This window comes from Hipposideros armiger, unplaced genomic scaffold (genome assembly GCF_001890085.2).
Source record: "Hipposideros armiger isolate ML-2016 unplaced genomic scaffold, ASM189008v1 scaffold_560, whole genome shotgun sequence".
NCBI classification, from domain to species: Eukaryota; Metazoa; Chordata; class Mammalia; order Chiroptera; family Hipposideridae; genus Hipposideros; species Hipposideros armiger.
In genome coordinates, this window is record NW_017731910.1 from 1,097,950 (window position 1) to 1,120,328 (window position 22,379).

The following is a 22,379-nucleotide window of genomic DNA, read 5'->3' on the forward strand; positions in this document are numbered from 1 at the left end:
TCATAAGGCCGGCCTTGGGGAATCCGATGGCAATGTTTACTTTGTTTACAACACTAAAGTCTTGACATACACACTCACGATCTGCGCACGATTTATGAACTCATAGTTCAAGCAACAAAACATAGCTATTATTTCAAGAACTGGCATTTTACACACAATTTTCAAGTTCCTCATATAAGATTTAGAGCAGTGAGAGTAGAAATGATAAATATGGAAATAAGTTATTTCCACTTTTTCCCTTTTTATCTGAATTTCAGTGTCTCGTTTTCTCCCTTCCTCAGCCTACAATATGGCAGGAGACCAGGCAGGAACAATCATAATAGAGAGAAAGAGAAAGGTCATAAATTCAATCATTAGAGACAATAAATAATCAAGAACTTTATAAAGAGTATCTCTGAGTGCTAACCACCATGAGACTTGGCAAATCTCCCCCATGTCCTTTAATTTCTGGATTAGCATGTTATACTCAGTGTCTTCTTTCCTGGGTGTTCCTCTGTGTCCTTCAGTGCATATACTTGAGGCCAGTCTACATGCGTTTATTACATATTGACTAATTTATATACTGACTAACTCTATGACCTCAGGAAATTTAAATTTACTCAACCAGTTTGGATTTACATATGATGACCCAGTTTCCTCATATGTAAAGTATATACAGATGATGATAGTAGTATCAGCCTCATGTGCTTGAAAGGAGAAAAAGAGCTAATACACACAAAGCATTAAGAACAGTGCCCAGCACATCTTAAATGGTCAATAAATGTTAACTTTAGCTATTGTTAACATTTGAGTCTTTCCTCAAGGTTTAGGACTCNTGCCTTAGAACATCACAACATCAGTTAAGATCTACCATTGTTGTCCTATCTACTTGTATGACCTCGGTATTATTTGATGAGCACTTTGCAGGTGTTTTCTGCACACTGGCAAATGGAAAGAAGTGACAGAACTTGCGAGAAAGTGGAACCAAGAGATGGAAATGGTCCCCTGGCCTCTTGGGCTATTAATCTTGCAGACCTGGGATGCCAAGAGACAATTGAAAATAAAAAAGTATTTTTATATCATACGCCCAACTTGTCATCATGAGTTATCCTAAAAGGCTTAAGGAATCAAACAGCAGTCCTTCTGGTTTAAACTCTAAAAGCAAAAGACATGAGCATCTTCTAAAACCAGACCCTTGATCATCTAGAATTTATGTTTTCTCACTCAGAGTCATCCTGTTTAAGAATAAAAAGAACTCTTAGATTTTACTAATCAATTAATGTTTAGTTAAAGACATATTCCAAAATGAAATATACGATATTAATATTCTCATTTTTTTAGAGCTCATTACTTGCCATCTTCAAATAAAAATGTTTGTATGAACCATACAAAAGCTATAAAAATCGTTACATAATAACCAGATAGTCGCTTATCTTACTGCCTACAATTCAGTGTTTCACTCAGCAGGAATCTTGCTAAACATGTCCTCCTAGAGCTATACCTTGTAAATTACAATGTTTATTAGGGAAGGTGTAATTAAATTACTATACTTCAGTTAATAGATAACTCAGTGGTTACTTATTATCCAAGTATTAATGATCTAGCAAGAGATAGCTGAAAAGAAATCCTATTTAACAAGTAGAACTCATGCTTTGAGAATCAGTTAATTCATTTTTAACCATCAGTCTATGTTTACACAACAAAATATATTTATGTTTAAGCATTTATAAGATGATTATAGGACAGTGTTATTTTTCCCAATATTAAAAAAAAAAGCCTTTCCAGAAGAATACTTGAAGTACTTGCTTCTCATCTTTCAAAAAATGATCAAATGTCTCAATTTTCTTCAAATCTACCAGGTCACTTATAGGATAATTCAGAATCATGATTTTCTGATTCACCAACTCATGGTTTTGGACATCTTTTATAAACTGTTCTAGGGAGCAAGCTTCAAGATATGTAAATCATTAACAAAAGTTTCCCTGAGGTGAGTTAGAGTGACTATATTTATTCTGGGATGTTTTTTCACTGTTTAGAATGATATGCTTGTTAACAAAAAAATCCTGTAGACTGATCTCATTATCCTATCATTACTGAAAATATCCAGGAAGCAAACTAATAATTACAAAGCTACTGAAAATGCTGTGATTCTAAATATAATTGTAATTTTAAAAGGCACCTATGAACTCTAATTTCCCTGTATGTATTTTAAATTTACCAATGCATACATAAATTTAATCTAGGCTTAACCCTAATTTAAGTGCATCTTATGTGACAAATTATTTTCTTTAAAAAAATTGTACATTATATGCTCCTGGGAAACTAACAATTGTATTGTTCTCCTCAAAACGTTAAATCTTTATTGTATGTAAAATTTTAAACACCGCCACAATTAGATTGATACAGAAAAGCTTAATAATAGTAAGGAAAATGTATAATTACGTGGTCATCTCCTTCTCCAGGTCGAAGACATATGTAAGGTTGATGGAACCTAGATCACCACAAAACAAAAATATACCATTATGTCTCTTTGTTCCCTATTTTAAAAAAGCATATAGAAATGAATCAAACTTCTGTCACTTAACAATTTACACAAAAGTATCTCAAACTGATTCAGTTTTAATTGTAACATTATAGCCTCCATTCAAATTCTTCATTGCTGGATATCTGCAACCACATACATACTAATTCAATGGAGCTTATTTATAAGAAGAAACCCACATTTATTAAGAAGCAGTCTGTCAGCAGGAATATTGGTATCTTTGAATTAAANTTTTGTTCTTCAGTCTAGTTGTGGAGGACGTTGCTTCACTGGCCCAAGTTGGCACCATCATTGCACTCTTCCCGGGTGAGGCAGATCAGTCACCGGCTTCTGGATGGCCCCTCATGGCAGCTGCTGGCTACACATGGTAGCCCATGGCAACCTGCTGTAGCAGGGGCTGCAGCCTACGCTGTTGCCGGCGACTCACAGCAGCCCAGCTCCAGGTTGAGCTGTTGTTCAGCATCTTAGCTGTAAAAGGCAGTGTCACTGGCCCTCATATGTGGGATCCGAATCGGGGCCTTCTGGCGTCCCAAGCCAGCTCTTAACAAACGCCCACTCAGCCAGCCCTAATCACTATTTTCTTTTGTACACCTGAAAGTAATATAATATTGTATGTCAATGGTAATTGAAAAAAATTTTTTTAAATTAAAAAGTGGGTGGGATCCGAATGGACATATGATGTACACACAAGGTCTGCTGAGCTACCAAAGAGCACTGAAAATTTCGATACTTCCACTTTTAGTCAAAGGACTAACTCCAAATAATACTGCTAAATATAGTATACGTAGGAAACAATGAATTCAGAGAGCACTAAGAACTTCCTTTTGGTGAATTGGTATAAAAGAAAGGTGCCAATTCAAAGGTGATACAACCTTTTGGCAGGTACCGTTGAATTCCATGAAGGGACGAAATAAATGCAAAAGGATTTTATATAGCTCAAACCTACTGTGAAGTTTTCTGACCTAACTTATTAACTGCAGTCACTGAACTTATTTACCTGCCTTAGGGTAAAAATACATGCTCTTCCGGATCACAAAAAAGAGGTTCTCAGGACCCACAGACAGGTATCAAAGGATCCATAAATACCCCAAATTAGTATGAATACTTATGTGCATGTTATTGGAGAAAAGATTCATAGCATTCATGAAAGACTTACTGGTCCAAAAGTCAAAGGGTCATTGTAAAAGCTACACGGTATCACTGTATTCTCAAGTGTATCCTCAGAGGCATTTTCAAGATTTCTACTCCTATGCACCAGGTTGTAAGCCTTTGGGTAGCTTAGTTTAAATCAATCTATGTTTGACCAAAGTTGACTTGTAAGCTCAAAGCTATCAACTAGTCCCTCAATCAAGTGTGAGAGTGTCAGAGTGTATGTGACACCCAAATTTCAACAGTCCATTCACTTTCCCGCTCTCCTAGAGGATTATTTTAGACTTCCTTTCTTTATCAGCCAAATGTCTTGCTTCCTACTTCACTGAAAAGTGAAGCAACCAAAAGAAGACTTTCACAAATTCTCACCTCCTCATCTACCCACCTTTGGGCATTGGCACTCAAATACTCTCTGTTCCCACCTGTTATTGTAGATGAACTATTAGTACTATTACCTAAAGCAAATACTTCTTCTTGAGCATTAGATCCCACCCTGTCTCATGGATATCACTCAAGCAAATCTCTTCCCTCTCTTTCAAAGCACCAGTTTCTCCTCTCTTTTGGATTCTTTACATTAACATACAAACTATTATTTCTCCCATCCTAAATACACACACACACAAAACGAACAAACAAAAATGTCTCTTAGCCCAATTTCTCCATTTTAGCATGTTTCCAAAGAGCCCAACCTGTGACAACATCCAAAGTTAAATTTCTGGTATTTACGGCCAAACCCACTCTCCTCGCCACCTTCTTCATCTGAGTTAATGATAACTGCATCCAGTTTATCCAGCTTCTCAGACTAAAACCTTTAAAATCATTCAGGACTCCTGTCTCTTACACTCATATCCAATATCAGAGAATCTCACAACTGATCCCTAATTATCATTCAAGGTCCAGATTAGGTTTCTATACCTCTTCCTGAAACTTCCTGGGATATTTCTGAATTCACAGGGCTCGCTCTTTTTCTACATATCTCAGCCAGGACTTCCACTGTGCATTTTAATGCTTGTGAACATTATCTTCTCAAACTTATTACAAATGTGAACAATAACTCAGACCCCTCCACTTCCCACTGCACTAACCACACTAGTGCATATTTAGTTAAGGGCTCTACAAACATCACTGTAGATGACTGATTTTTCTTCAAACTTCCAATAAAACCAGTATCACAAACAATACTTACTTTCATTAGTTATGTTTGTAAAAGTTATGTTTCCTGGCTTGCCTGCATTTGCAAAGGCATCTGTCATGTCTCCAAACACCAGCATTGTGAGGGGGAGTCCAGCTCCATGGGCGATGGCAGCCAAAGTCCCCAGCACCATATACAACCTATCAAGCCAATTCGAATAGCGAAACTAAAAAAAAAGAGAAAATGTAGAGAATAGGAACAGTTAGCACAGTTTCAGGGATGGATTGCTTTACTTTCCATAAGTAAACATTTCTCAGACTACCTTTGCTACCACCCTGGTCCAAGCATAACTACTGCAATAGCCTAATTAGAAACAGGCGTTTGATTCTATTGAGTTCTGATCTACTTCTACATATTGAACTCAGTATGTCTTCTTTTCTTACACATGAGGTTTGATGAGAGGGATGGGACATTCCTCTGGGAAACTGTAAAAGTCTTAAATGGTAGAGTAACAGAAATATAGTATTTGTCACTCTGAGTTCCAAAAATAGAAGCCACTTTTCAACCCAAGATTTTTCAGTCAAGAAAAATCTTGAGTTGAAAAGGGCCTTCTAAGGACACCATTGAGGAAACACGTTTTGTTGTTTTAAGGAAGTGGCTTGAGTCACAGGTCACCTGCATGACACCATTAGCATAAATGTAAAATGATTTTAATGTATTTAGGCCTCAATAGTGAGAAGGGAAAGAATGAGTTAAGATGCATGCTTGCCAAAGAACAGATTTCATGAGAAGACAGAATATGGCCATAATAACTGACAAGTGCAGACCTGCACAATCTCTTTAATTGTAGGCACAAGAAAAGAAAGACTTCTCTGTATCTAAAAAGTGATAAAAAGAAGATACTGTAAGAGGAATGCGCTTGGGGCTCTGTGAGAGCCCCACTTGAGAAGCAATTAATACTTCTATATATTGGGTCATCGGGAAAGTCATGACATATTTTTCTGTTTTTCAATGCAAAAATGCATCATGACTTTCCCGATGACCCAATAATTCAAGGAACTAGTTAAGGACTAAAAGGAAACAAAAACAAAAACAGAATGAAGCCAGCTGTTGGGGTTAGTGGATGAATCCCAAAGCAGGTGGTCATTGTATAGATGTAAGATGTAGATATAGTCAGCAGGTTAGGAGGGAGGAAACTGGGTAAAAAGTCATAGGTCAGGGCAGGGCACATAAACGAAAATAAAAATCAAGATCAGGCAACATAAAAGACACAGCAGCAGAAAGTAAAATTTTACACAGTACATATTCTCCACAAAGAGACAGAAACCAATCCTAAAGTTAGCTAACAATGAACTTACCATAGCACAAAATGGGATAAGTATTGAATTGACAAGTGGAGAAGTAAAGAGCAGAATAGTTGCTGGTGGTAGTGAATGGCAGTCCATAAAGCAGGAAAGAAAAAAGTGAAGCTAACTTATAAAATCAGTGAAAACTGAAGTCTGGTGTAAGGATATCTAATCTATACGTAGGTATTCACATTTAAAATTTTTCTAGCTCTTAAAGATGTAATCGAATGAGTTTGAGTTTGAATTAAAGACATATACTTTACATAACCTAAAAACATCATCCTCTTTATAAATTAAAACCTTTAAGGGAGACTGTTTATGGCATTTTTTGGTCATATTTCATTGAAACACAGGCTAAATTTACCACTATCTACTTTGTCTAAACTAGGCATTCATCTACCTCCTTAAAAAAAAAACCCAAAAAAACCACACATAACAAGGAGTAGGATATGGGCAGAAACCACTTCTCTTCTCTTAGAGACTTTATTAAAGTGGGCATAATATTAAATTCCTCAGTAGAGGAAAAGAAGATGCAAAGATTTCTCTAATCACCACCCCCCACAAGACATATGACCTCCAAAAAAATCACTGGCCATAATAAAAGCAAGCAGGTCATGAATATAAACATTTACTAAAGGCCTACTTGATGATTGATAAAAGACAGTGATGAACTGAAAAGACCAAACTCAGGTCTTCAGAGCATTTAAAGAGAATGAGGAAGGCAAAGCAAAAAAAGCATATGCAATATATATTCTGCATGCTTTGACAGCATAGTGCACAAAGCAGAGTAGACACAAAATTGAGCAAAGGGTCATTCCCTCCTTTGTGGAAAAGCACCATAGAGGAGGTGATGCATCCTCTCAGCTTTGAAAGTTCAGCAGCAAGTGAAAGCAAGAAGGAAGGCATTCCAGGCATAAGGAACAGTGAGCAGAGCAGGTTAAATCACAAGGAGCTGAGAGAAGACTGTGGTCTTCCAAGCTGGGGGTGTGAGGTACAGAAGCAGCAGGGGAAAGCTGATTGAGAATTGCTTTGGCTATTTGGGGTCGTTTGTGATTCCACCTCACACCTGTTAGAATGGCTATTATCAACTAGACAAATAATAACAAATGTTGGAGAGACTGTGGAGATAAGGGAACCATTATGCACTGTTGGTGGGAATGTAAGTCGGTACAGCCACTGCAGAAACCAGTACGGAGGTTCCTCAAAAAAAAATTAAGAATAGAATTACCATATGACCTAGCAATTCCTCTTCTGGGTATCCACCCCCAAAATCTGAAAACATTTATCTGTAAAGATATATGTACCCCTATGTTCACTGTGGCCTTATTCACGATAGCCAAGACATGGAAACCACCAAAGCATCCTTCGATAGATGAGTGGATAAAGAAGATGTGGTATATATATATAATGTAATATTACTTGGCCATAAGAAAAGATGAAATACTGCCATTTGCAACAACATGGATCGATCTTCAGATTATCACGCTAAGTGGAATAAGTCAGACAGAAAAAGTCGAGAACCATACGACTTCATTCATATTTGGGATATAAAACTGAAAGCAACAAATGAACAAGACAAACAAAAACTCATAGACACAGGCAACAGTTTAATGGTTAACAGGGGGTAAGGAAGGAGGGGGTTGGTAGAAGAGGGTAAAAGGGGTAAAATATATAGTGATGGAAGGAGAACTGACTTTGGATGGTGAACGCACAATGCAAGATATAGATTATGTATTATAGAATTGTATACTTTAAACCTGTATAATTTTACTAACCAATGTCACCCCAATAAATTTAATAAAATTTTTTAAAAGTTAAAAAAGCTGATTGAGCAAGAAGCACTCTTCAGCGAGCTAGGGCAAACCAGAAGAGGTGAGTGTTGGGAAATTGGGCAGGGCAATCTCCTTTAGTCTTGATTGATGTAAACTAAGGTAATTATGTATGAAACATGACAAAACCTATAATTTCAGGTGAAGTGCTATCCAGAAAGTATGGTGGAGAAATTCAGAGTTTGAGGCATAGTTTTATGATACTTGCATATGTAGCAGAAGTCTTGGGAGTGAATAGGATCATCCAGGAAAAGATAAAGAGTGAGTGGGATTAAGAATAATTTGGAAATGAAGTAATGGAGATAGCACGTTGACTGTCCTTTTGATGGTCTTGGGGCAAAATGAAGGAGAGAATGATTACTAGAGAAGGATAACTATTTAACAAAGTCCTACATATGTTTATAGATAAATCATCTAGAGAGGATTGATGAAAATACAGGAAGGAAACTGAAATGGAGCAAAATCCTAGAGAATAAAGGAAACAATGTTTCAAGAACCTGAGATGAGGGATCATCAGTGGGTTCTATAACTATCAGGTGAAACAAGATATCCCATGATGCCTTAGGAGCCCTCATAGCTGCAAGGAGGTTGAGATTCTTCTATAATACAATGGAGGGATTCAATGTCTTCACCTTAACTAAGTGATCAAACTTAGTATCATAAAAAAGTAGATTACCCTCAACATCTGATTTTTCCAGATGTAATGAGACATGAAGTAAGCCGCAGCTCCTATGCAATTTTGTCAACCAAAATATTTAACATGAATGTATTAACCTCTTTAAAACTAACTCTCAGAATACATGAAAGGCATGGAAAAACAAGTTAAATGATGCCATTGGAAGAAATAAAAATAGTCCAGAAGGTGAGGTATTCTACAGGACAACCCGTAAAGTCTTTTCAACATATCAATGATATTTAAAAAGAGGAGAAAACTGTTCTAGACTCAGGAGACACAATATCCAAATGTCATTGGCTGGATCCATTTTTGAACAAATCAACTGTAAGACATTTTTGGGATATAATTGGACAAATCTGCATATGAGCATTTTATAATATTAAGGAGTTACTATTCCTTTTGTTGAATATAATGATTGTAATACATTTTATAGGAAAATGGTAGGAAATATTTTGAGATGTAAACTGAGGTAGTTTTGTATGAAGCATCATGTAATCTATAACTTCAGGTGAAACAGCTGGCAAAATGTTAACAATTATTAGATATAGACAATGGGTGTATGCACATGAATTTTACTATTCTATCTTTCTAAAGAATAGTTTGAAAATTTTCATAATAAACTTGGTAAAGGGAGAATGGTTCTCAAACAGGCAAAGGTATATCTCTTCATCTCAAGCTAGTAGGGACAAGCTAAGAATGAGCACAGATAACCAAGAATTTTAGAAATTTTGGACAAAGTTAAGAGAGTTTACAACCTCATATTTATTTGTGACTTGAGGCAAGATTGGTTTCTGGAGAGAAAGTGGTAAGAAGATTTGAGGAAAGTGGTAACACAATGCTAAGTAGGACAAAAGCCTCCGTAAAACGTCCTAGCTGTGTGTGTCACTTACTAGGAAGGAGGCTTAGGAAGAAAAAAAAATCTTTTGATAACCTTGAACTTCATATACATAGCAAGCCTCACATAGCTGTTGAGGATAAAAATAAGATTTAATAAAGAAACTTTTATTAAGCATACAATATAATAATACACAACATAAGCCGGTACTGTTATTGGTTTTAGAAATGTAAAAATTAATAAGACTTTTCAGGAGCTTACAGAAGGAGCAGGTGGACAAAAAATAGTTGTAACACATCAGGTGAAATATAAGACAGAGGTATGAACTGGTTATAATTAGAGCCCTTTCAATACAAGGATATGAAAAATGTTTGGTTAGATGCTGACAGGGAGGAGGGAAGACGTGAACAAGAACCACCCAGAAGGAAGGTTGGTCAGCACTGAAAGACAGGGTTGGGCTTCCCAGGGCAAAGCAGTAGAAAGCGCTGACAGGAGAGTGGTTTAGGTAATAGTCAGCAGACTAGATGGCAAATACAACCTGACCATGGTGCCTAGGCTGGAGAGGGAAGCTGGTGAATTCATTCATTCATTCAATATTCAATTCAAAAAATATTTATTAAGCAGCTAATAAGGGTCGGGTTTGGTCTAGGTACTGGCAACAAGAGAGAATAAGACAAGATATCTGTCTTCATAAAGCTTGCATTCTAGTGCAAATAGTAAAAAGAAAGAATAGATGTACTCAACATTCATTCAATATCTAAGTACCTAAGTTTCAGGCACTGTTCTAGACACTAGGAGTACTTCAATGAAGAAAGAAAACTATATGAAACCCCTGCCCTCATGGAGCTTAGACCAGAGTGATAGGCAGGGTCTGCTGACATAGACTGGCTGATCAAGAACATCTCTCAGGGAAGGTGACATCTGAGCAGAGACCTCAGGGACAGGAAGGATCTAGTTAGTCATGTGACAATCCAGAGGCAGAGCATTCCAGGCAGGAAGAGCAAATGGGGTGAATGTAACTTGGGTGTGTCTCAAGGACGAAAGAGAATTACCACTGTGGCAAGAGCAGAGTGGAAGGGAAGAGTATACAGTGAAGTCAGAGATGAGACAGAGGTCAGATGATAGAGGACCTTTTAAAGTCACAGGAAGGAGTTTGGGTTCTACTCTAAATTTGCCATCTAAGTATAAAGGAAAGGCATAATAGAGTGTTTTAAGGAAGGAAATAAGGTGATTTGATATGGCGACAGTGGGTAGAATAGTTTTTAGAAGAGCGGAAATAAAGGAGGGAAACTAGTAGTAAAGAGAGTGGCTGAGAGAGCAAAGTCTTGACCATGTGTGGTGGGCAGAATAATGTCCTCCTCCCCCCAAACATGTCCATATCCTAATCCCAGGAACCTGTGAATGTGTGTCCTCAAACAGTAGAAGGGACTTTGCAGATGTTAAGGATCTTGAGATGGGGAGATTATCCTGGATTATCCAAGTGGGCCTGATGTAATCACAAAGGTCTACTTATAAGAGGGAGCCTAGGGGATCAAAATCAGTAGCAGAAGAAATGATGACTGAAGAGGTTGGAGTGATGCAACGAAGGTGCCATGAGTTTAGGAATGCAGACAGCCTCTAGGAGTTGCAAAACCGAAGGGAAAGAGATTTTCCCTGAGAGCCTCCAAAAGGAATCCAGCCCTAATGGCATCCTGATTTCTGCCCAGTGAGACTTCTGGCCCCAAAACTCTAAGGTAATAAATTTGTGTTTATCTGAATCACTAAGTTAGTGATAGTCTATTACAGCAGCAATGGGAAATGAATGCACAATGTCAAAAAAAAAAAGATAATAAAGAGGAATGACCAAGCTATAAGCTAGAAGTAATCGGAAGTTGAGGGTAAAGACATCCATTTGAGTTTACAGTATCATAGATGGAAGTCCACCCAGATGATAAGCCTCAGGTCCTTGTCCACTAGTATAACTTACTAGAATAGGGGTGAAGGTTGTGGGAACCACAGAGGTCAAAGAATGTTGAGCCTAGGAGACATTAATGAAGTTAATGAAGTTACCAAAACTGAAGAATAATGAGAGCACAGGTGAACGAAAGTAGAAGCAATTAAATGCCAATATTCTCCACGGAGGAGGAAAAGTAACTAGAAATCAGAAGGACACCACTGAAAATAGATAAAAGATACTATAATTGTGCAGAATGAAACTCAGATGAGAAAAAAGTTCTGCATGAAAACAATTAGAAAATAGCGGCGTGAAATTAAGAGAAATGCCAACACCATTACTGACTCCTGGGATAAGGGGTTGAGGAATTCTAAGTTCATAGACAAAGATAACACAAGAAAAATTGAAGAGCTGAGAGGAAAATCAGGAGACTGCAGCATCACAGAAGCCAACAGGAGAAAGAATTCGGAGGACAGTGTAAAGTGCTACTTACATGTCAGGATAGAATCAAAACATGCCCACTGAATTTGGTGAGTGGTGGAGACAGAAGCCAAATTATAATATATTTAGAAGTGATTGCAAGGTGAAACATGGAGACAGAAAACAAAGGCAACTCCGGTGTGGGAAGCAAGCTATTGTAGAAGGGAATGGCTAGAAATTAGGGCATCAGTAAAATTAAAAATACCTGATGTGTAAATGCCAATGGGAAAGACTCAGTTGAGAGGAGAGATTGAAGCTACAGAAGAGATAATAATAACATAAGGTCCTTGAGAAGGAAGAGGATATGGGAGTGAGTGAGGGGTTTTAAGTACCAGACGCTTTATCTATTTCAGTGGTCAGCAACTCACGAGCCACATGCGGCTCTTTGGGTACGTTCTGTCTCAAAAGTTTGCCGACCCCTGGAAGAGCCAATCCTGTCCTTCACAACAATTTAAAAATTATTCAAGAGCCATAAATATATTTTTACATAATCACCATTATGTGAATAATATCCTTTAAAATTTTTATAAATGAAACTATGATAGTTTTATTATCATTTCAAAATTTACTTCAGAGCCACATGTACGTACCCAAAGAGCCACAAGTGGCTCGCGAGCTACAGTTTGCTGACCCCTGGAGGCTCTTCCGTCGCAAAAGTTTGCTGACCCGTGGTCTATCATAATAGGAGAGAAGGAAGAGGGAACTGATCCAGGTACAGGGAGGTGTGTTTGTACTTTGGGAGAGATGAGCTGAGGAACTGCTGTCAGGTGGCTTCCATTTTGTTTGCGAAATAAAAGGAGAGGTTATCCACCAAGAGTGAGAGAAGGTATTGGGGGTGGGAGAGGAAGAATTGGGAAATTTGAAAAGAGCGGAGGTTTGCCATAGTGAGACGAACAGAAGGATTTCTGTGCTGGGTACACTGTTGAGATTTTCTCCTGCATCAATCAGATATCAGGGTTCAGGCACCAAGAAAGCAAAGGGCTGATTTTGCCTACGCTGTACATGACAAATGACAGGTGAAAGTAAGTTTATAGGTGAGTAAGAGCCTAACTAAAGCGAGAGTTATTACTTTAAGCTGGATAAGAAAGAGAATGAAGACAGGAAGGGGCTGATGAGACATCGATGGGTCAGTGAGCTGAAGATCCAGGGAGAAGAGTGAGCACATTGAACAAAAAGCGGATGACTGGCTCGTTCAAGCTGGCTGCTTCAACTGGTCACTTTGGAGATAGAACAGTTTCAAATAACAACAAAATCCAGGTTATGAGTATGTAAGTGGATGACTGGAGTGACGGGGAGGAAAAAAAAATTATTGCAGCTGTGAAAGTCAAGGAGCGGTTCTCCATAACACCATAAAAGTCACCCAAGATAGTAGGGGAATCAGGGGTGAATGAAAGGGGGGACAACTGAGCCAGGTAGTAAAATCTTCAAGATCTGAAGAATGACCAGGTGGTCAGAGATAACAGTATCAACATATTGTTCTTCAACTCCAGGCAGATAAAAGCTTACACAGTCATAAATTTTCATAAATGATTAAAGCTATTCAAAGGTCTGGCTCTAGAAGAAGCAGAAGTGGACACAATTCTGGATTTGCTCCATTATTAGCTATGTGACTCTGTGGCTTTGAATGTATTGCTTAACTTTTCTGAGCCTGTTTCATCATTTGGGCACAAGGATAACACAAGTGCCTACATCATCGGGTTACTGTGAAGATTAAGTTAAGTAATATCATGGAATGCTTAACAAAGGCTTGGCAGGGAGGAAGCACTTAATATAGCTAGCTATTATCTATTTAGATAAAAAGATTGATGTTTCAATATAATACATAAAGTAGAAAGCTCAGATTTGAATCCGAAGAACGACCCTGGCAAGAGTATACAATCTTTAAGGACTTGTGTACTTAAAGTCCTTAAATTTAATGCCTTATTTCCATTTGCCCCATTTCCTCACGTGCTTTAGATGTGATTTTACTTTACATTTCTGTAAATGTTCAAACAAGGCCTGATATAAATAAAATAAAGGCTAGTAGAAAATTTGGCATCTATTCCTTACCTTTTTTATCACTTCCTGAAGACTGCTAAAAAGTCTCCTAGCAGAAATAAGTGAACAGGGAAGGTATGCAGAAAACAGTGAACACTGCAAGCCTGAGTGTTATGTTTAGAAAGGCCTGTATATAAGGTTTGTCATTAGCTGGCATCTGGAACTTGGATTTGGGGATGCTTAAGTGGGCTAACTGATAAAAGTGGCCAGAACTATCTGTACAAACAATGTGCTTTATCCTGAACACGTGCTTTCCTTCTATGAGTCTGGAATTTGGGGACATGCTGTGCCTACGTGATCAGTCCCCAGTGAAAACCTTGAGTGCTGAGTCTCTAACGAGCTTCTCTTGATAGACAGTATTTCCTATGTGTTGTCACAACTCACTTCTGGAGGAATGAATTAAGTGTGAGAGGACTGGGAGGGGACTCTGGGAGCTTGGGCCCAGTTTCTCCTGAATGTCTCCCTATGGTCCTTTTCCCATGGCTGATTTTGCTCTGTATCCTTCTGCTGTAATAACTGTTAACCATCAGTGTGACTATATGCTGGGAATTCTCCTAGTGAATCATCCACCTTGGGGTGCTTGGAAACCCGATACGTGAGTTTTTGTCTTAGCTGGATACTGTTATTAATAAGCAATGCCAATAACATCAACATTTTACTGTTTAACTTTCTGAATGTGTTTATAGGTTTTATATACAAATGAGATCCACAATTTTCTATGTCCACTCTTCAGGAAAAAGACACAGGAAAAGCCACATTAGTAGTACAGCACTTCATCAACAGGCTTCGAGTATATTCTTTCTATGCTATCCTGAGCACTGTGATTTAGAATATGAACTACCCAGGTCTGAATCTTAGCCCCACTGTATATCCTGGGACAAGTTAATATGTCTGGCCTCAGTTTCCTGATTTGTAAAATTAAAATAATAATAATAATAATAATAATAATAATAATAATAATAATAATATCTATCTCAAAGGGAGTAGTAAGGGAAAAAAATGAGTTCATATATAAAGTACTTAGAATAGTACCTGACATGTAATGCTATATGTGTGTTATTAATATTATTACCTCACATTCAAACTCCATATTTTTATTCTTTTGTGGCTTGAACTCTATTGATAATATTACCACTATGTATCGGTCTGTTAGATTTTCTAAAATATGACTTGTTTTAAAATTTAAGCTACAAATAATAAAAACTAAACTACAAAAGACTGAAATATTTTAGTCTCAAAATGACAGAACTGAAATTAAGTCTTGGGAATAAACTCTACTTCCACATAAAAGCTTCCTTCAATATAAGAACATAAGAATGAAATCTAAAACAAACAAAAACTATCACTTGGACACTCAAGTAGTCTTTCTGAGAATGACCCAAGTGTATAGTCTCTTTTCCCAAAAATTTCAGAGTAGAGATAGAATAAAACGTGGAGCCATAGCCAAGCAATTGCAGCTCAGGAAAAAAAAAATGATCATGTAAGATAACCAGAATCCTTAGCATAAAAGTCAGGAGATTGTTTTTTCCTGCCTATAACTACTTTTATATTTAATTTACTAATATCCATTTTACAAGATAGCCCATCCCTCTGCCACACACTTAAAAACATGTCTGCATGTTATAACTGAATTATAAAGAGTGTTCTACCAGACTCAATTGGTTTAGTAATCTTCAGGTTTTAATCCCACAGTTCCCCAAAGTCTGCACTCTTAGAAAAAAAGGATTCAGATAGAGAAAGACCATCGACTAGCCATATCTATAAAACCCCTGCCTTATTCCCAGTTGATTAAAGAAGAGCTTCTAAGCAACCACCTTGCGACCAGAAAATGAGATAAGGAATTATATTAAAAAGTTTTCAAATTCTAGATTTTCAATTATTCAGCACAGAAGAATGATGATACAGTAATCACAGTAATAAATGACCCATTGTAAACTTCTATTAAATGAGTACCTAGGACTTTGACCTCAAACCTGTCAGGATTTCAGAGCCATTGATGACAGACAACCTTGTGTCCTATTTGAACCATGAGGCTGGTCTCCTCTATCCAGATGGCTGAGAGATCCGCTGTCTATGACAAGCACTGAGAGAAGCTTGCTATGGATAACAGATCACTGGCAACATAACTAATTAGAAGAATACTGAAATCTAGGACAAGAAGTGTAGCTACTGAGGTCCAATTCACGTGGCAAGTTATGGTCGGAATTCCCCCTGAAAATGAGCTAAATTAAACCAATGAATCTTACCTCTCCATTAACAAACTCTCCAAGAAAATATTATGAGTTGAAATACCTCTTCTCTTGGTACAGAGAAGTCAAATTTCCAAAGCATTTTGAATAGTGAATAAATTCAAAACTTACCATTGCAAATGTACTGACAGTTGGTTTCTTTTCTTTCTTCTCATCTTTTTTACTGAAAAACAGAGCAATATAATTACACAGAACTTTTAAAATTACATAAATTTTTAATTACAAAATTAGCATAGAGCTTATAATATGTCCACAATATATTATTCATTAAAAAAACAGGTTAATAGTATAAGCCCATTTAGAATTTTAAGCATGTTTGCTTGTATCTTAGAAATCTATATGTGTGATTATCACTGGGTATTGAGATTTCTATCAAAATATTTTCTTCCTTGTGCCTTTGATACTTCCTAATTTTCTATGATAAACACACACACAGACACAACTTTTGCAATTCAAAAAAACTAATACTGAAAAAAGAGAGCTTCCTGTTTTTACTCTGATTAATCATTCATGCTCTCCCAAATCAATACCCTTATTTATCATCTCAGAAATACTAGAAGCAGATATTCTCTCTACTACCTAGATATTAGCCTTCATCATTCTCTTAACCATTGGAAAGTAACAGCAATCAGATGCTGGGCATAAACTAAACTAAGAAAAGTAATTAAATCACTATAAGCAAATCTAATTCTGAAAGGAAGTCTGGAGCCCTAAATGGGTTCTTTCGACAATAAATGCAATCTACAAAAGCTGCGGTCAAAAGGGATGGTCCAAACTGCAAAAAAAAAAAAAGCTGTTCTCAGGCATAACAAAGTCAATTATTATTTTGAGCCGGGATTCGAGTGAATCTAACTCTGTAACCCGATTCTACTCTATGTAACTGCCACCTAGGACATAAAAGCAAACCAATTATGACCAGCCTCCGTATCTATATTTTCAAATGTATAAAAGAAAGGCTATTTCAGAGAAGAATCGCATTATTTTTACACAGATTTTCAAGTTCAAACAGTAAATTCATCTTTGTCTTTGTTCTTTACACTAAGTGAGGTCAAAGAGTTGAAGGTACTTCTAAAGAAAAAAATCCAAATCCCATATTTGGCCTTGGGGTGATGTTAGACGGACATTTCAAAAAAAACACAAAATACACAAACATAGCTGTTCTAATGTGGTCCCACCCTATTCCCAGTAAAGGCAAGGTTTCAGTGACTCTGGAACCAGGATGAGAGGAGAAAAATAGCCATACATAATTGAGTTTTAGCTTTAAGCTTTTCATTTATTTTTTCATTCTCGAAAACTGCTGTTATTTTGGAGAATTTATAATGTTCCTGAGGTGCTGGCTGGGTAAACACAACCCATACATGATCTCATTTAATCTTAATCACTGTGAGGCGGGCACATTTTTTTGTCCTTTTAGAGATGAGAAAACTGCAGGTGAGAGGAGTTAACGATCCTGTCTAACGTCACACAGCTAGAACAAAGCCGATTTTAACTGAACAGTCTATTCCCTCAGTGCAATCTCAGACTTGAGTTAGTGCATTCCATGCAAATGCACTTTCACGCTGACTTTCACCCTTACTAGATTACTTATTTACCTCATCAGCTCAAAACACAGTGCTTACCAAAGGCAAATGGCTCGCCAAACCTCATTCATAACTAGGAATCTTGGCAAATACAGGTATTCCAAATGGTACTATTATCTAAGGATTATACCTATTAACAAAGCCACATGCTTCTTTATAATTTCACATTAGAATATATAGAGTTGGGGAAAAAACAAACTCATAGAGAAAGAGATCAGATTTATGATTACCAGAGGTGTGCGTGGAGGGTGGGCGGGGAAATGGGAGGTGATCCAAAGGTACAAATTTCCAGTTGTAAGATAAAGTACCAGGGCTATAATGTACAGCATAATGATTATACTTCACACTGCTCTTTGATATACAGGAAAGCTGTGAAAAGAATAGCTCCTGAGAGTTCTCATCACAAGGGAAAACACATTTTTGTTTTGTTTTTTTGCCTCTTTTTTTTTTATTGTTTCTGTATGAAATAGATGATGGATGGATGTTATCTAAACTTATTGTGGTAACCATTTAACAATATATGTAAGTCAAACTATTATACTGTATACCTTAAACTTATACAGTGTTGTATGTCAATTATATCTCAATAAAACTGGAAAAAAAGGATATATAGTTTAAGAACAGATTAAAATGATGAGCAGTTTAATAGAAACTACTTTAACTAACTAAATAAATAAATAAAAATTTCTAGTTAGAAAAAAGTCTGTAGGCCAGAAGAATGAATAATAAAATGAAGGTATGTGCAGGCTCAAACAAATTTCTTTACCATTTCCCTCCACATACCCTCAATACGTCTTACTTCAATATCCCTATGTGTTTGTATCATAAATACATAGCTCTTTAAGGTACCAAGTTTAAAAAAAAAAGTTTGAAACAAAAAGAGAAACATCTACCTTCACTCTATGGAGTCTTTTTTCTTTTTTGGTTTATATGAAAATTTTCAAATAAACAGAAAAATTAAAAGAATAGTAATAATCACTATTTATATAACATTCACCTAGATTTAACAATTGTTAACATTTTGACCATATTTTGTTTATCTATATAAGGAAGTATATATTATCATTGTTAATATTTTGCTGAACCATTTGAAAGTAAGTTGCAAATATCATGGCACTTCACATGTTCTCCTACCATTATCACATCTAAAAACATTAACAGCAATTTTGATATCATCTAATATCCAATCCACATTCAAATTTCCCAGGAATGTTTCCTATAGGTTTTTCCTTTTCTGAACTCTAATGTAATTAAGGCTCACATATTACATTTGGTGGTTTTGTCTCTTTAGTCTTTTTCTAAAATCTCTAAGTCCTACTCCCACCACATTGATTTTTTTGTGTGGAAATAAGAACTTGGATATGTGTTTCAAACTGAGTTCAAACTGAGATATGCAGTAAGATGTGCAGATTTGAGGACTTAGTGTCCCGCCCCCCATATCTGTGGTTTCATTTTCTGTGGTTTCTCTGACTGTGGTCAACGGTGGCCTGAGAATATTAAATGGAAAATTCCAGAAATAAACAATTTATAAGTTTTAAAGTGTGCACTGTTTTGAGTAGAGTGGTGGAGTGTCACGTGCACCAGCTGGAGACACGAATCATCCCTTGTATACATTCCCTTGCTGTATACACTACCTATTAGTTACTTAATAGCCATCTTGGTTATCAGATTGGCAGTCTCCGGAGTGCAGTGCTTATGTTCAAGTAACCCTTATTTTACTTAATAATGGCCCCAAAGCTATTCATATAACTTTCATTACAGTATACCGTTATAATTGTTCTATTTTATTATTATTTATTTTGTTAATCTCTTACCAAACCTAACTTATAAATTAAACTTGATCATAGGGATGTATGTATAGGAAAAAATATAGTAGTACAGTTGACCGTTAAACAGCTGGGGGTGGGTGGTTACCAGCGTTGATTGCCTGTGCAGTAGAAAAATCTGCACATAACTTTAGTTGGTCCCCTGCACACTTGAATTCCCAACTGCCAGTTGACCCTGGAACAACACAGGTTTGAACTGTTAAAGTCAATTGAAAACTAGTGCATATAAATGCAACTGCATAGTTCAAACCTGTGTTGTTCCAGGGTCAACTATATATGTATATAGGGTTAGGTACTATCACTGGTTTCAGGCATCTGCCAGGAGTCTTAGAACATATCTCTGCAGATAACAGGGGGCTTATTATATGAAAAAGAGAATGTAAACCATCTCATTAATAATTCTGATTACAGGTAGAAATAATAATATTTTGGATATACTGGGTTCCTTAAAATGTATTTTCAAAATTAATTTCACTTGTTTCTTTTTACGTTTTTATGTTGCTACTATAAAATTAATACTTTCAAATGTGGCTCACATTATATTCTATTGGACCGCATCAGTCTAGAAGCTTGATTAGATTCAGATTAAATGTTTTTGCTAACATACTTTCTAGGCAGGTGGTGTCTTGTCACTAACACAGTATACTGCACCATAAGTGATGTCAGGTCTGATCACTTGGTTAAGGTGCTAACTGCAAAATCGCCCCACTGGAAAAGCACACTTTTCTTTTTCCAATTAGTAAGAATTTTGGATAATTCTTAGATACAACTTTTCTCTGAGTGGTTTAGGAGCCATTAACAATCCTTGCCTGAATCAATTATAACAATGCAGGTTCCAAAATGATAGCTGGCATTTTTCTGTAAAGAACGTTTCTTTATTCTCTGTACCTCACCCACCTTTTTAGATTTCCTCCTCCTCTCAGAATTTTATTAAGGGTTCATGGATTGTATTCAGTATTTCACAAATACAGTCATTATTCTTTTTGTTGTTCATATTGTCCCAGATTTGGCCAGTGGAAGCCCCTTCACGCCAACTCCTATGTCCTTGTGAAAACTTCATTAAACTCCACTTCCTAAACACCACAAGATACTCCAGGCTCACTTTATATTTTCCCTACCCAGACATGGCTGGAATTATCCATTTCTCTATGGGGTTCACATTCCTTTTAGTGAGAAATGGTGTTTAGAAACCAAGATCTGACACTCATTGTGTTCCTCACTATTGCCCCTTTCAGTGGACAGAAAAGGAACTATTCAAAAAGCATGAGTTAGGGACAGCCAAGTGGCTCAGTTAGTCAAGAGCTCGCTCAAGAGTTTGAGCTCTGAGCAACAGCGGTTCGAGCCCCAGTCCAAGCTGAGCTACCATTTAGCTGCCAACAGGTGGCAGGATGGCTCAGTTAAAAAAAAAAAAAAAAAAGCATGCATCCATACTGGTTTCCAATTCAAATTTAACATTGCTTTAAAAAAAAAACTTATTTGATGTCCACATTTATACCACATTTATATTTTTCTCTCACACCTAAAAGCTCAGCTTCTAATAATAATATATTTACTAATTTGTTTTATTTTACAATCTACTAACAATGCACCTACTGCTTCAAGTTTAAAATTTCCTGTGTAGACACTGCACTATGATCCAAATTTGCCCCCAAAAGTTATTTTTTCTGTATGGTTACAATACCAATTCTAAATACGTTCAGGATAATTTCACATCATGCTTGTAGTCTTCTTTGGTACTGCAGTCTTCTCTTTTCAGAATTTCTTCTACAAGGGTCAGACAGTCACTGCCTTTTTAAAAACATTACCACCTAAATTTAGTTTTGGCCTTCTGCCCTATCCGCCATGCCACAAATGAGCGAAGTTTATGTGACTGCTTTGCCAGGAGCAGCAGACTGGACCAAGCAGCAGAGTATAAGCAGCACACAGGTCAAGCACGAAAATGATCAACATGACTGATATACATGGCTTGGAAAACGAAAGGTTATAAAACACAAAAAAAGGATGTGAGCATTGGCCTGAGGCCCGACTGGTGAGGAAGCAGCTCACCAAAGCGGAGGGTGAACGCGAACTCTGGGCTCAACTCAGCGTGCGAACTTCTGCAGGGTAACCGCGAGCGCTGAAGATTAAAGCGTCTCGTCTATTTCAGAGCTGAAGGCTAGAAACGAATTGCTCAAAAGTCTCTCAGGCCAGGGAAAGTATGAAAATGAAACAAACTGGCTACCTTTTTTTGCCCATTTTCAAGAAGTTCTTCCCTGCTCTTCCATTCTGGCCGCCTTCAAGATCCATTGCGACCTGGGGAGGAACCACAGCGGATGAGCCAAACGCGGGACCCGCAGGAGACGGGGGGTGAGGACTGAGCCCCCCTCGGTCGCGGAGGCCGGCGAGCCGTAGGGCGGCGCGCTCGCCCTGACGCTCCAGCAGCTCCCCGGGTTCTGGTCGCCGCAGGGCTTCCCCGCGCGCGGGGCCTCCAGCCTCCCCACGCGAACTGAGCTGGAGGACAGCGGCGCATCCTGGACTTTGCCCACCGACACTGAGGCTCTACCTCCCGGTTCCCCTCGCCACGGACAACCCGCCCGCCGGCCCGGAGATCCACTTGCGGTACTGAGCTGGCTCTACGCTCTCGGGGCAGCATAATTACGCGTGGCTAGCGCCGAAAACTATGGGCTGAGGATGCTCCAGGGCTCCCCGAGTGACTCCAGGCTTCACCCCACTTGGTCCCCATGGACTTACCCACTGAGATCTCCCTTTCCATCCCCACCAAAGCCTGTCTCCCACAGCGACCAAGC

The 22,379-nt window shown here is 37.6% G+C and overlaps 1 protein-coding gene across 1 annotated transcript in view; it reads right to left on the reverse strand.

Annotated features, from left to right (window-relative positions):
* The window catches only part of LOC109371291 (multidrug resistance protein 1), a 100,872-nt gene extending 78,779 nt beyond the window's left edge, over positions 1–22,093 (reverse strand). Inside the window, exons 1-4 of the mRNA XM_019623710.1 lie at positions 21,815–22,093; positions 16,299–16,350; positions 4,857–5,028; positions 2,422–2,470 (exon numbers count right to left, since the gene is read on the reverse strand). Of these exons, the coding sequence (XP_019479255.1) occupies positions 2,422–2,470; positions 4,857–5,028; positions 16,299–16,350; positions 21,815–21,879 (338 nt within the window). The 5' untranslated portion in view covers positions 21,880–22,093. The remainder of the gene's footprint in view (positions 1–2,421; positions 2,471–4,856; positions 5,029–16,298; positions 16,351–21,814) is intronic.
* Positions 22,094–22,379: the final 286 nt, after the last annotated feature.